The sequence below is a fragment of the Maniola hyperantus genome, chromosome 5 (assembly GCF_902806685.2).
Source record: "Maniola hyperantus chromosome 5, iAphHyp1.2, whole genome shotgun sequence".
NCBI lineage: Eukaryota > Metazoa > Arthropoda > Insecta > Lepidoptera > Nymphalidae > Maniola > Maniola hyperantus.
In genome coordinates this window covers 9,221,259-9,237,395 of record NC_048540.1, presented here as the reverse complement: position 1 = coordinate 9,237,395, position 16,137 = coordinate 9,221,259, and the positions used below count along the sequence as shown (strand labels likewise).

General features: G+C 36.4%; 3 protein-coding genes across 3 annotated transcripts in view; 2 read left to right on the top strand and 1 right to left on the bottom strand.

The window, feature by feature from the left end:
* Positions 1–7,764, top strand: part of LOC117982376 (uncharacterized) — a 43,462-nt gene extending 35,698 nt beyond the window's left edge. Inside the window, exons 3-5 of the mRNA XM_034968731.2 lie at positions 4,821–4,986; positions 5,482–5,603; positions 5,752–7,764. Coding sequence (XP_034824622.1) covers positions 4,821–4,986; positions 5,482–5,603; positions 5,752–6,477 — 1,014 coding nt within the window. The 3' untranslated portion in view covers positions 6,478–7,764. The remainder of the gene's footprint in view (positions 1–4,820; positions 4,987–5,481; positions 5,604–5,751) is intronic.
* Positions 7,765–11,091: 3,327 nt separating this feature from the next.
* On the bottom strand, positions 11,092–12,722 carry LOC117982549 (uncharacterized). Its single transcript, XM_069498967.1, has 2 exons — positions 12,692–12,722; positions 11,092–11,672 (listed from the first exon to the last, which is right to left on the bottom strand). The coding sequence occupies exons 1-2, from the start codon at positions 12,698–12,700 to the stop codon at positions 11,133–11,135; spliced, it is 549 nt and encodes a 182-aa protein (XP_069355068.1). The 5' UTR covers positions 12,701–12,722; the 3' UTR covers positions 11,092–11,132.
* Positions 12,723–13,225: 503 nt separating this feature from the next.
* LOC138402390 (titin-like) lies at positions 13,226–16,137 on the top strand. The gene is made up of 2 exons (XM_069498686.1): positions 13,226–13,261; positions 14,992–16,137. Exons 1-2 carry the CDS (start codon positions 13,226–13,228, stop codon positions 16,135–16,137), a joined length of 1,182 nt encoding a protein of 393 aa, XP_069354787.1.

The following is a 16,137-nucleotide window of genomic DNA, read 5'->3' as shown; positions in this document are numbered from 1 at the left end:
ACTGTCTCGTTGATCTAAAAGCTATCCAGGTTACAGTGGATGACAAAGTCCTGGGTTCGATTTCCGGGTTGCTCCAAAAATATTATTGGCGACGCCTTGCGGTACGATAGTAGAAGGGTGTATGAGGAAACACAGGAAACATAGCATAGTGGAACCCGAATCACATCTCCTAAGCATTTCAAATGCAAGATATTGAAGTTTATATTCGCTGTTCTAATATAACCAAAGTGCGCCTTAAAAAATATTCTGCATATTAGACAGGCACAATTTCAAATAATTATAATTCCGTCGCTGAGTCATTATAATTTGCGCTATCAGTTCTAGGATAAACTAAGGCAAGTATACAATGAACCAAAAACTCAATTTGCTATAATTCGCTGAAATAGGTGTAGACCAATCCACAATAATTGCACTTTGCAATTGTGGATTGTAAGGTTTACATCTCCTGAGTATGCTCCGGTGTCGGAGCGAAACGTGCGTCGAGTGTGTTTTGGGATTTGTGTGGTGCTGCGTGGTGGTGGTGCATATTGCTTGCCTGGTGGCTGCTTTTTCCTGCATGTTTAACAGTGGGAGCGTGCGGCGGGCGTTGCATGTCGCATGCTGCATGTTGCACCATACAGATTCGACCTGTTTCAGAGAATTATAGCAAATTAAGCTTTTGGTTCATTGTATATCATGGATTTCCGCAAAGTAACGCCTGCTTCTATACAACATTTAAGGCAAGTAGGTATTACCTACGCCATAAAGCAGGTACAAGGTCCATAAAAGGAACGCAAATTAATAGACACAAAGTTCGTGTCCATTACATTAGTTTCGAAACACAATAACTTGTAATCGAGTGCCATAATGCCAGCGATCATAATACGATTTCCGGATAGAATTTCTCTGATAATTATTCCACGGATACTTAGGTACTACTTATTATGAAATTATTATAAACTAACTTCGCCAAATATGGTCACACATATACGAGTAGGTACATGCACATGAAATATTATTTAACCTAATCTAAATATTATATAAAAGGAAAAGGTGACATGACTGATCTATCAACGCACAGCTCAAACTACTGAACGGATCGGGCTGTTTGGCATGTAGATATCTATTATAACGTAGGCATCCGCTAAGACAGGATTTTTAAAAATTCTACCCCTAAGGGGGTGAAATATTATATCCAGCGAACTTATAATAATATTAATTCTTTACGTAGGTACCTATATCATGGGTACCTATATGGGTAGCCATATTATAAATGTAAAATTGTGTCTGTTTGTTGGTTTATTTGTTTGTTACTTTGTCCTTCAATCACGTCGCAACGAAGCAACGGATCGACTTTTTTTTTATAGCTTGAGTATAGCTAAAGACCTAGAGAGTGAGGCCTACTTTTTATTTTCGAAAATATTTAGTTTCGGAACTAAAAAGTAGGCACTTTTAAAAGGGGATTTTTAGAAGCCTAAATCCACGCAGACGAAGTCGCGGGCATCAGCTAGTGCATAACAATGATGACGATTTCAAATCTGAAAAGCTTTGAGAACAATGTCCGATGTCGTCTACGCGCCAGTAAAGTAAGCAAAAGCGTAGTAAACAAAATAATTTATACGTGATCTCATTCTGACTTGTTGATTACAATTAAAATATTTGCATGGTACATAATATACCTATCCACGCGTACTCGTATGTTAATCAACAGATAATTATAAAAGCAAACTTTATTAGATTACATATTAATTATCCATATTGTTTTGCCAAAACCGATGGCATACAGGAACCAACAAAAGCTGTGTTTGGTTTATACGCACCTACAAGTGTAGCTGTCAAGGTTCCTCTACCAGCTGCTCAATTGCGGTAGAATGACAGCTATAATGTCATGATCACAATCACGTCTGATTGGTTGACGCTCGCTCACTATTGGCTACAATTCATTATTGTAACAAGAATCGCACAAATAAAGCCAATCACAACAATTAAGATTGTAATAATGATTGATGGTTTTACGAAATCGACCTACAGATTAAGCCAGTTTACGTTCCTTTAAACTATAGTTATAAATTAAGCATGTTGATGCATCACCTGATATATCTATTAGATGGTATTTCGTAGTCAAGTGAAAATTTATGTGAAAAAAATATTTAAAAAGCTGCCACTATTACATTAATACAAAAGTATGTCTGTCTGTCCGCTAGATTTTCACAGTACATCCACTAAACCAATATTGGCAAAACTTAGTATAGATATAGCTTGCATTCCGATAATGGGCATAGGCTAAATTTTGTCACGGGAAATCATATTATAGAGTTCCCTTCAGATGTTTAAAAATCTAAATCCACGCAGACGATGTCGCGGACTTCGTCTAGTACTCAAATATTTAAACATTCGATCCCTCATTGTAAGGTGTCATCTAATCTGACATGCGCTCGCTGGTGTTTCCGCGTAGGTCCTTACTCCTTAGTTATCGGCCCACGTTCCGTTCCCGAGGTTACGCCATTACCTCGTATGCTGATGTACCTGTACCTATTATTATTCTAGGAGACAAGTCGTGTGTAAGGCTATATAGCATGTGCATTTATCTACATTAATCTTCAAGTCTTCCTAGTACGTTAGTAAAGTAGTAGGTCAAGTAGGTCAATTTGCAAAAAACCAGTAAAGTGCGAGTCCGACTCACACAGAGAGGCCCGGGGTTCCGTATTACAGTCGTATTTTTTCGACATTGTGCACAATAAATCAAAAACTATTATGCATAAAAATCTGTTTTTGAATGGACAACCGAAGCCCTTTCATATGGATACCCCACTTGGTATAGTTATCTTACTTTGAAAGTTGAAAATACTAATTAATTATTTGTTCTGCATGAACACATTTTAATATTTTTTTGTGATGGAACCACAAATTCAGTTTTCGGATTTTTCCCGTTATGTGTGCTATAAGACCTACCTACCTGCCAGATTCTAGGTCAACGGTAAGTAGCCTATAGATTTCTTGACAGACCCGATAGACACTCTGACAACAAAGTGAACTTATAACCGTTCCTGTTTTCCTTTTGAGGTACGGAACCCTAAAAATCTACGATCTTACAATGGCGATGGTATGGTATGGCGATATGAAAATCAAAATCTTTTTTAAATTTAATTTAGGATCTCTTATGCTACGTCTGTGACGGTCACCGTCGGTTCTGAAAGCAGCTTCTACTGAGAAGAGCCGGCAAGAAATTCAATAGTTGCTCTTTTCAAATCATAAAAAGTTACAAATCAATATTATTATCAATGTAGGTAACAGTTGACTATACAATGGTAGGAGAATGTATTGGTATAATCATCATCACGATCAACACATCGCCGGCTCACTGCAGAGCACGGGTCTCCCATCAGAGTGAGAGGAGTTTGGCCAAAGTCTACCACGCTGGCTATGTGCGGATTGGTAGACTTCACACACCTTTGAGAACATTACGGAGAACTCTCAGGCATGCAGGTTCCCTCACGATGTTTTTCTTCACCTTTAAAGCAAGTGATATTTAATTACTTAAAACGCGCATAACTCTGAAAGTTAGAGGTGTTATGTGCGTGCCCGGGATCGAACCCTCGACTTCCGATTAGAAGGCGGACGTCCTAACCACCAGGCTGGTATAATTTATTAAGTGTTAAATCAAAGTTGGAAGTTTGGAGCTATAATAGGTACTTAGTAGGCATCTTCATCGTCATCTTCAAAAATACTGGAAATGCCCTAGCAATATAGTAAATATCTAAAATGGACTAAGAGCCAGCGCGTGCCAGACCAACGTCCAAATAAAAATCTCATTAACGACCATATTGTGTTAGTTCACACTGTTCGGTCTGAAATTAAAATCAGTTTCATTACTTCATCGTGACCTTCGAGGCCTACTTAACATCTAGCTATTGTTCGACAAAGTGTTGGTTCCGTGCGTCACTGATTCGTGACTTCACCATTGTTTTTTAACATACCTAATGCCTGATTTTACGGGCAGTGCACAACACGGGAAGACTGCACCCACAAAAACACCGTAATGGGTATAAGACCAAAAAATGTGCGTGTTTTTTTTTATCTTAGAACCTCCTTACATCATTAATGTTTTTTAGCTCGTTCGTTAATTTTATCAAAGCTACCGGAATTTATTATCCTTGACACAATGAGTTAAGTAATTTTGCTAAACAATTCCCAATCCCACGTTCGTCAGACATGAGATTCGTGAAACTGAGATCACATGATATCCTGCAATACTACTTTAAAGCATTGGTATTATAATAAAAACCAGCCAAGTGCGAGTCGGACTCGCGCACAAAGGGATCCGTATCTTTATCTATACACACGAGCAAAAAATTACGTTTGTTGTACGGGAGCCCCCTTAAATATTTATTTTATTCTGTTTTTTAGTATTTCTTTTTATAGCGGCAACAAAAATAAATCATCTGTGAAAATTTCAACTGTCTAACAGTTCCTGAGATTACAGCCTGGTGACAGACAGACAGACGGACGGACAGCGGAGTCTTAGTAATAGGTTTTCCCCTTTGGGTACGGAACCCTTAAAAAAACCAGCCAAGTTCGAGTCGGACTCGCAAACGAAGTAACTCCACTAAATCCGCTTCAGACATGACCACGTGGACTACACAAAAATCCCTATTTTACCCGCTTAGGGGTTGAATTTTTTAAATTCCTTTCTTAGCGTGTATCTACGTCATAATAGCTATCCAATAGTTTGAGCTGTAGCGTAGATAGATCAGTCAGCCCGTCAGTCAGTCAGTCAGCTTTTCCGTCTATATAATATTTAATAAACATCATTTTCGATAACCATACGTTTTGTTCAACAGATGTGCGCTTACAGCGCGTTAGCAGCGTTGGACGGCTACAGCGCCCAGCAGGACCCAGACCAATTCCACATACAAACTGACGAGGACGACGAAAGATACTTCCTTTACCAAACACACAACGGACAGTACCGCAAAGAAAGACGTCTGAAAGATGGATCAGTTGTTGGTAAGTAAATACATCTTTTCTCTACGTAAATAGCAAAATAGTAAAAAAGTCAAAATTCGCATTTCTCTATGTTTATAAACATCTGAGTGGATTTCTGTGCGGTTTTATTTATCACTTAGACATTAGAACATTTTCCAAAAACCTTTTGTGCAAAATTGAGTCAAAGCATGGACAACCTAATATCCATTGAGAAAATAATGTTCGGCGCAATTCCTGCGCATGTTCCCGCCTTATACATTAGGTATAGAACGATAATAACTTACTATCGTTAATAGACAAAATAAATCTGTGTAGGTAACCTATTACACAAGTACCAGAAATCTACTACAATACCCGGGCAAAATAGAACGGTCGTAAAAAATAGGAGGTCGATCATATTATTATCTGTTAATCTCACACCCACGTCCTAAGCAGCTTACTCAAATCATACAAATGAAGTTGAAATCAGTGAATCATTGTAGTATTATACTAAGTATTGATATTGTCTTTTTCCAGGAACTACGGGTTGGGTGGGCGCCGATGGATTTTTAAGGCTTCAAGACTACATAGCTGATGACCAAGGGTACAGAATCTATAAGTCCAAAACGGTCTACGTGGGAGAAAATCGACCTATAGGAGTATGTATCACTTCCACAACTTTAATAGTTTGTAAAATATTATACGGCTTTGGCATGTTATATTTACTTATGTAGGTTAGTTAGGTACATTAGTCTTGCTGCTAATCTTGGTGTTTCTCAATTCTCTGATTAAATTATTTGCTTTTAGGAATCCCTAAGGATTGCAAAAACGGCACCAACGGATTCTGGATATAATATCACACCAGCACCGGCACAACATCCACCAAGAGGAACACCACGGTTTACCACTACAACCCACGCTCCATTGCCATCTTCTAGTTTAAATCCACTGAATCCCTACCCATCAGTCGTTGCTATAACTCCCCCTCCACCATATTCCAGCTCAACGTCTACACCCAGAGTGGAAGTGTCACCCAACTCGATTGATTCATCTCCTACATATGACCCTAGACCAACAGGTCCACCTATAACAGCAGATGAAGCTACTCCTCAACCAAATCCTTATGATTATGACTCCTCGAACACTAATAGTATAGACGGTTACTACGCCAGTGATAGCACACCTCAAGGACGTTTTGACTTATTGAACCCGAACTCTTATAGACATGCCAATGACTGGACAAGAAGACAACCTGGCATACGCGTTGGTGACGGCTATACGCCCCAGTTCCCAGGTTACGATGGCGTTGCATTTAGAAGAAACGGATTCCGATACTACCTTCCTAAACAATACCATGAGGAAGAAACGCGAGATGCTGACGAACGAACGGGCAGCTTTGGATACATAGATCCATTCGGAATTCGGAGAGTGATTTATTATAATACAGCGCCGGGCCAAGGTTTTCAAATTCGGAAAAATAACAGATACGTCGGTCACGACGCCACTCCTTATGATCCGAGACCTGTAAATTGAGCTAAGTCATTTTTTTCGTATGTGTATTGAAGTTACCACCTGTAAATCAGTATTTCTAGTTAAAATAATTCTACAAATTGATTGGTAGAGACAAAACGATTGATCCTCGAACGAAAACTCTTAGCCGTATGTACTTATAGTGAAAAATATTGTAGATATGTATACAGTTATATTATTAATCTAAATAATCTAATTTATAAATTAACTTAAAAATATAAATAATTTATTAACAGAATTTATTTTACTTATTTTGATACTAAATAAATAATAATTATGGCTTAACGAGGTGAAAATAAATTGTTTCATATTCAGATACATGAAATAAACGTGTGTATGTGTATTATAATAATAGTCTCAAAATAGTCAAAACAAAATTATTAATCTATTGATTTTACTTTCGTAGATATTGAGATTGAGACTATTATCACTTGTAATAATTTTGTAGTAAATGCATAGATGATAGTTTTGTAAAACTTGTGAAATACTTAATAGGATCAATGTATCTAAATATTTATATTACCCAGATGTAGATAGCGTCAGCACAATATTATTTTATTAGTCAAAGGGGAGCATTGAACTTGACTTGATTTGTCACAAAGCCATTTTCTTGCTAATGAGTCTGCGTAGGCGTCTCATGTTCGTGTTTATGTACCCTTTATAGGAATTTTATCCAAATATATCATAAAATAATATGTACCTATCATATTATATGTACCTAGAATATTTTTAGAAACAGGTGTAATCCAATATCTTTTTAGGAATGTTAACTAAATGCTTTTTATCATAAAACAATGCTATTTTTCTGCACCAAATACGTACACCTACCTACATTTTATAACTTTTACATTAATATATGTAGATAGCGTATTTACATTCATATTGATGTAAATAATTTAATTACCTATTTCAAATATTTTAAGCTTTACTTGGTGAAAGAACAAAGCTGGTTATAGTGAATGATTTGTCATTATATTTATTAAATGAAATGTTTGTTGGAGAAAAATGACACCTCGTTCCTATAACTGCCTATTCAGTGGGAATATATTTATATCTTAATTCAGGCTATTCTATTGTTATATTATTTATATTAAATTATTATGTAGAATCGAAATAAATATAAGATGTCCAGACTCCAGTGTAGACTTACCTACTACTAATAGTACTAATAAGTGTATCTGATACGCAAAATTATTATTACTTAGCTTATTCTTTGAGTGCTATAATATGTATACTTATTTAAGAAAATAATTATTGTTCTGTTCAATTTAAAATAAACAATTAAAGTAATTTTTAGTTTTATTGCGAAGTAATCTGATCTGAGTTTAAGTACCTACCTACCTACTAGGACATGTTAAAAATTCAACTTTTATTATTCGTACCTACAATAAGTATGTACCTACCTACCTAAGCGTAATAAATAGCGCTTTAACAATATTTCTGGGTAGATTTAAAGTGATTAGTAAATTGATGTTACAATAATATATTCTAGGCAATTATATTTAATTGCATCATTGACTAGTAGGTTCTTATTAGAAACTAGATTTGTTTTAAGTAATTAAATACGACTTTATAAAAAGTAGAATATGAATTTGAGTTCATCAGATGGAGCTCACACTTTGAAGGTAAACATAGACATATTATTTATTTATCCTTAATTCTATTCATTTTATAGTTATATTCACAAAGTCAATAGTCCAATGTTTTTAGGGTTCCGTACCTCAAAAGGAAAATGCAACCCTTGTAGGATCACTTTGTTGCCTGTCTGTCTGTCAAGAAACCTGTAGAGTACTTCCCGTTGACCTAGAATCATGAAATTTGGCAGTTAGGTATGTGTTATAGCAGACATTAGGGGGAAAATCTGAAAACTGTGAATTTGTGGTTACATCACACACAAAAAATTGAATTGTAGTCATGAACTAATAACTAGTATTTTCAATTATCAAAGTAAAATAACTACATCTAGTACATCAGAACATATTATCATATGAAAGGGCTTCACCTGTGGATTCTAAAACAGATTTTTATTTCTTTTATGAATCATAGTTTTTGAATTATCGTGCAAAATGTCAAAAAAATACGACTGTACGGAACTCTAGGTGCGCGAGCCTGACTCCCACTTGGCCGGTTTTTTAATGATGATACTTCTCAATTCGACATAATAGCATACTGTTACCTACCAGTAAGCTTAGCTTCTTGGTTTTATATAGGCACCTAATAAAAAGTGAACCTCGTGTACTTTTCCATGGTTATAAAGTATTTCATCTAAATAAAAGTAAACATGTCATTTTTGTTCCCTTCTATAAGATCTTAGTTAGACTTTCTAATGTTTTTCTATTTTCTTACAGAAAAATGCGCTCTATACCAACTTTCTTACTTTTCGTGGCGTCAGTTTTAGCAACGGACAATAAAAATTATAATGGGCAGCCAATGGATTACTTTGACGACGATTTTCAGTCGAATTTAAAAGTCGGTCCCGATTCAACGTTCTCTTTCAATTTCGAGCAAATAAGACGAAATCAACCCCCGCAAATAGAAATGAGAGAAGAAAATGTTGGCAGATATATCCACACCAGACCACAAACTACGACAACTGCTTCAATATTCTCGATGAAAGCCGAAAAGGAATCACAGCACGTATACCCAACGATGATGTTGGCCAACAACTACCATCATCAACAAGGACATCTGAATGAGCCGCATGTATCATCGGTGCCACCTCCGCTAAAATTTTCCTTTTCAAGACCACATAACAATCAACCAAACCTTGAGAAGAATTCAGTACCGACCTGGAATAATCCTACAGTCCATCGAAATGCTCATTCAGGAAAGTCCTTTAATAACTTTACTCCTCAAGTACCAAGTGCTCCAACACCAGCATCACACCCCTTACAGTGGACGGCACCAAAAAGTCATAGAACTCCATCTTCTCATCTTGCCTCCAGTCATCAAATAGGCGTCGAAGGTATTCATTTCGCGCCATCCGCCTCTTACGTTTCGGATTCGATTACTAATAATGTTCCTCGCCAGCCACCCTCTTTTGCTAATCGAGGTAATCATAAGTTTAGCTGGGATGATATCAAGAAGGAAACACCGATCGTGAACGACCAACACTCTGAGCCATCTAGCACGCCGCAATCCATTCATAACAAACCGCCACCACCCGTGCCTACTTTGTCACTCTGGTACGACAATTTCGGCAAATAAAGACGTAAAACTGTACTTGCCCTGTATCAATAAAATCAATGTTATTAATGTTTATGTTGTAGTTTTATTGTAAACAACCCCAGATAAAAGCTTCAATAGACTTATAATAGAGAATGCTTCAATTTAATGAGACTAGATTTTTTAATCAAGAAAATAATTATAATTGTAATTTTGTTAGCAATAAAGTTGTTTAAATCAAACTATACAATTGCTAGATTATGCCCACAACTTTGTCCGCGTGGATTTAAGTTTTTTTAAATCCCGTAGGAACTTCTTGATTTTCGAGGATAAAAAATAGTCTATGTCCTTTCCCAGGATGTAAGCTAACTCTGTACCAAATTTCATCAAAATCGCTTAAACTGTTGGGCTGTGAAAAGCTAGCAGTCAGACAGACAGACAGACGTACAGACAGGCGCACTTTCGCATTTATAACAATTAGTATAGAAGTATAGATTTTACCACAATCGATCATCTATTGATTTGTAATAATTAACACAAATTTACTATTAACGAGACCTCATTATCCTTATAGTATGAACCATCATAAAAAATGAAAAAACGAGGAAATTTTTATTTAAAATGTATTATATAAATATTAGCATAGTCCCATACATACCTAATTATTCATCATCGTCAACCGATAGGCGTTCACTGTTGGACATAATAACTGCTGGAGATAATAGTACGTCTACTTACGTCTCTTGTAGGGATTTCCATACGCCACGGTCTTGCGCCGCCTGAATCCAGCAGCTCCCTGCGACTTGTTTGATGTCTTCTACCAACACTGGGCCTTCCGAAGCGAGGTTGCCATTAATTCAGCACCTTGGGTCGGTCTAAGGTTTTTATTGTGATCATCTGTTGGTTGTTCGGACTATAAACCCTGCCCATTGCCACTTCAGCTTCGCAACCCGTAGAGCTATGTCGGTTACTTGGGTTTTCCTACCTCCTCCTCTCCTACGGGCCTTGATTCCTGTCTCTGGACATAACTATCAAGTGATATTTAGGCTTGGTGAGCATGCCCTCCGCCAAAACCACCTCGATTTATCATACAAAATTGGACGTTAAAGTTTTCGCTTGTGGGCGCACTCATAATATATTGCCCGTGCGTCTAGCCTCCCTGCTTCATTTGATTGGTCGAAGCCACAATATCTAACAGAACGAAGTGCTGGCTTAGCCGACATAGGATAGTACCTACATATTCGGAAAACGCCCTAGGGCCCTACTACCATCACTTATACTTTATGCGGTGGTAGTAAGGCCCCTGTAGTCGTAAAAGGCCCTATTCATAATAGGGTTTATGTCCTAATGGGTTTCCGCCTTTGGGTTTTCTATTTTATTAAGTCTACTAGGTCTTTGGTGAAAAAAGACCCTTTTGTCATTTCAACATTGATTAGAAAAATAAAAAACTAATCCGAATTTAATATTTTTATTATTAGAAACAACAATCTTCTCTATTTAACCTCCTCTAAAACATAACCAGGGTATATAATTCTATGGGAGCGGCTGAAAATGGATGGCCATTTGATATTTGGAATAGAAATAGGCCATTTGATATTTGGAACAGAAGTGGGCCATTTGATATTGCTAAATGCGGAAATAATGTTACTTATGATAGGGATTGTAGGAATACTCGGTTTGTTAGCTTTTGTATCGTCATTGATCTTTGAATCATCTTCAGTTTTAGAGTCTTTATCGTCTTTAGGTACTTCTTTTTCTTCTTGCTTTATCAACTCTACAAAAAATGACTCATCAATTGGAGGCAGCATTGGAGGCTCAGGCAAACTCAAAATAAGAATTTCCTTAGGTGGTTCGGCTTCATTCTCGTCCTTTTTTTCTTCATGTTCACCTTTTTGTGCATCTTTCTGTATTGGTAAGTTGGTATAAAGAACGGAATCATGAACCGTAACATCACCTGGCAATGAGGGTGGTTCAGGAATGACAGGTAAAGCAGTAGTAAATGCCACTAGACAGAGCACTCCCAGAAGATACATCTGTAACAATACATAATATTATTTAAAGGTTATCATCATCATCATCATCCCATCGCCGGCTCACTACTGATCACGGATCTCCTCTACTTAATAATTAGAAAACACATGACTCCGAAAAGTTAGAGGTGGCGGCTTGAAGGCGTGCCCGGGATCAAACCCCGGACCCTCGGACTAGGAGACCGACGTCTTAATCACTAGGCTATCAGATCATAAGTCGGTAAAGATTTTAAATGAGATAACGCGTGACTATGAGTAATAAAAGTTTTAAGGAATTAACACATAAGTATAGAAAAATATACTAGCGAGCGCCTTCTATAAATTTTATGAATTAATATCTTCTGATTTTCGTCTTATAAAGTTTCTACAGGTGTAAGGAACATTTGATTAACAAAACATACATGGATATTAAAAGATAGACACCTTACCTTAGTTCTGCTTGTCTTACAATGATGTACCTACTAATCGAAATATTCCCTTTTATATATTATGTAAGTATACATAAAATGTTAATTGAAAAAACTATTTGAGAGGTTTGAATCGTTAATTAATTAATTATTAATCCATTTGTGATCACTGATCTAAGTATGATTGCTATAATTATTTTTGTTCCAATTCATACAATAATAAAATATTCGAATATTTTAGTAGTTAAATAGTTGATGTTTATAGTAGTTACATACACATACAACTAAAACAATTCAAAAGGCATAGTTATTTTATTATAAAATGTTGTAGGTAGGTACCTATAGGAACATTTCAATAGGTGACATCTGAATTTTTATAATCCGCGACAGGTCGAGATAACAATCGGGGTAGGAAGCGGGGGGATGCCCCGCATAGCCGCATATTACCCGCGCTCGCCCGCACCGGGTTAGCGCGGTGGCTGTGTGGGTGTGCGAGGCGTCCCCCGATTGCCATCTCGACCTGTCGTGTACTACAGGGAGTTTTTATACTTAACTGTATTTCATCATGTTCTTAGTGATCATGTAGTAAATCAATTTAGTAACGTTATAACTTACCATTTTCATGATGATACGATGTTTCTTTAGAAGCTTATCTCTGGATACGTTTGTGATCGTTATTGATGTAAATAATGCATTGGTGTGATATTTATTTTATTCAAATTATTGTGTTGCAAATTAAAATGCCCCATTTTAATGAGTAGAGAGGGTAAAGAATTTAATTTTTAGGGTTCCGTACCTCAAAAGGAAAAACGGAACCCATATTCACTTCGTTGTCAGTTTGTCTGTCTATCTGTCTGTCGGTCAAGACCTAGAATCATGAAATTTGGCAGGTAGGTACTTAGGTCTTATAGAACATGTAAAGGGAAAAATCCGAAAACCGTGAATTTGGTTAAACATCACGAAAAAAAATTAAAAAAATTAAATAAAAATTAATGAAATTAAATTCATGAATTAGTATTTTCAACTTTTACTTACTTACTATACAAATGGGGTATCATATGAATCCACAGATTAGAGAAGTTGTCTGTACATTCTAAAACAGATTTTCATTTATTTTTATGCTAAATAGTTTTTGATTTATCCTAAAAAATGGCGAAAAAATACGACTCTAGTACGGAACTCTCGGTGCACGGATCTGACTCGCACTTGACCGGCTTTTTTATTCAATTCTAAATATCATTGTTAAAATATAATTGGCAAATATTGATATACCTAATTAATAACAAAGTAAGCATTAGTTATAGTGGTTACAATTTACATGAACGGTGTCACAACTGAATTCATTGAAAGCAACTACCTACCTACATTAATACCTGCGCCTAATTATAGTTTGCCTTCAATTGTGGATGATTAAGACCCATGTAATTACATCACAAAAATGTGCCGTAACAGGATTATTAAGAGGCGGGTTTTTAGGGTTCCGTAGTAAACAAGGCACCCTTATAATTTCGCCAGGTCCGTCCGTCCATCCATCCTCGGTTAATCTCTTTACTAAGTATTAGTGCTAGAAGTCTGTAATTTAGCATGGGTAGGTATAAATATTAATCACGCCGGTAGCTCCCCTACAAGTGGGGATGATTTTTTTTTCTCGTCTACCCCATAGTGTGGAGTATCGTTGAATAGGTCTTTTAAAAATACTGTGGGTGTAGGAACATCATTTTTCGATTCTAGTTTGTAAAATATGATGTTTTAAAGTGCTAATATTTATTAGCGTCAAGTGTGTGTGTGTGTCCTTTATCAGCCAATTGGTAGTATATAGGAACGTGAAAAAATTCACAGCAGTAGTGTAACTAAGTAGGGTTCACAGGTTAAGGAGTTATATCTGTTTTTCGAGGTTAATTATTGTAGGTACGTAGATATTATTATGAGTTGCATATTAATGTATACATACCTACATATTATAGTTTTTATTGTATCTATTGTATTTGTGATTGATCGTAATCCTATTCGTTTCATTTAGTTTAGATTGATTTATTGTAATACTAGCTGACCCAGCAAACTTTGTTTTCAATCGTCAAGTCAGCTATAATAATTGTGACTACGGAACCCTACACTGCGCGTGGCCCGCCACGCACTTGGTCGGTATTTATATTATATAGGTACCGCTTTTATATCCGCGGTATCGCTTTAGAATTTTCAAATTAGAGATTTTAATATAAAGTAAGGAAACCATTAGAATTCGATTGCAATTTTGTTTGAATCCACAAAGAAGCAAGATGGTAAGTTTATAATTTATTAATTACTAGCTTATGCTCGCGACTTCATCCGCGTGAACTAAACAAATTTCAAACCCCTATTTCACCCCCTTACGGCGGTAACGCACTCATCCGATCCGAGTCCGTGAAAATACGTTCATTTTTGTTTTGTATGACATATATCGTAGACTAGCTTATGCTCGCGACTTCGTCCGCGTGGACTACACAAAGTTCAAACCCCACCACTTCACCCCCTTAGCGGTTGAATTTTCAAAAATCCTTTCTTAGCGGATGCTAATAATAATAATACGTACCTATAGCTATCTGCATGCCAAATTTCAGCCCGATCCGTCCAGTAGTTTCAGCTGTTCGTTGATAGATCAGTCAGTCAGTCACCTTTTCTGATGACGGAAGTGTAGTGCGTAAACGCCGTTAGGGGCTGAATTTCTAAAAATCCTTTCTTAGCGGGTGCTTACGTCATAATACTCGTAGCTATCTGCATGCCAATTCTCAGCCCGATCCGTCCAGTAGTTTGAGCTGTGCGTTGATAGATCAGTCTGTCAGTTTTATAATATATTTAGATTATCATAGTGTGTTTATTTATATTTTAATTATTTAAAATAATCAAAATAAAAGTACCTATAATTTTTTTTTTTTCAGAAAACAAAAATAGTTCTAATTTTGGTATTCACTATTTTTACACAAACCAGTTCATCACCTGATGCAATAGATGACTTTAATAGAATATCATCTAGTTTATCTCAAAAGAGTTCTGAAATAAAGATCACAGAAGAGAAACGAATGAACAAAATCGAAATTAAATCTGAAGGTTCAGAGCAATCGGCGTTTTCATCACAGTTCTTACATCAAGGACATAACCTTTTCTTTCAGCCACAAATCTTAATAGGACCTGGTATTAACACTCCATTCCTTTCGCGTAAAATAGAAGACAAAGCTGAACGTAAGGAAGAAGTTGTTATACACACTAATAAAATTGAGCCAAAGAACAATGAAACATCCAACAAAGTAGTAAAAGTTACACACGTATTACTAGACATCCCTGAAGCACCTGTTTTGCCACCACTAATAATGCCAGATCTTCCGAAAGCAGTAATTGTACAAGAATCAGTCATTATCCCGCCATACAAAGAACCAGCATCTATCAAAGAAATTATTATTGAACAAGATACTATAGTGATACCTGAACCACCAGCATTCATACCTCTGGATCCACCACGCGTTCCCATAGAAGTCATATTGCCGAAGCCACTTCCTCATGTGCCAACTTGTTTGGTTGATAGTGTCAAATACGGTATAACTGTACCTTGTCCACCTACTATAGCAGTCTCGCCGCCAATTATTGAAAAAGTATTGGTAGAAGAAACTTCAATAGGCCTTGAACGTTCTCCAATATTAACGTTACGTCTACCAAAAATACCGCTCGGAATCGTACACAATAAACCCATTAAAATTATAATGCCATACCCAGGAGGTTTAATAAGTACGACTCGATTTCTACCTTCTGTTAAAGTATCAAAAATCCCTTTAAAGTTTAATCACCAAAATGTACTAATTCCTAGCAGATCTTTATCAGAGGTAGCTGTTGAAAAAATACGTAGAGAAAGGGTTAGAGTAGTAGAGGAAGTGAAAGAGTTTCCTTCTTTTTCAGCATATTGTGCTCATAACATTGCCTTAGAACGCGTATTACCAAATATTGCAGTAGCCAGAGAAACTATTCATGTAGAACCTCTACCGCGTATACTGGAAATTCCAAAAACTACTCTACTATTTATAAAAGAAAAATAA

Excerpts from the sequence above, each read along its gene's own strand:
- LOC138402390 (XM_069498686.1), top strand. The coding sequence starts at position 13,226 with ATGGCGAAAAAATACGACTCTAGTACGGAACTCTCG. Across the intron at positions 13,262-14,991 it reads ACTCTAGTACGGAACTCTCG|AAAACAAAAATAGTTCTAAT; the intron begins GTGCACGGATCT and ends TTTTTTTTTCAG.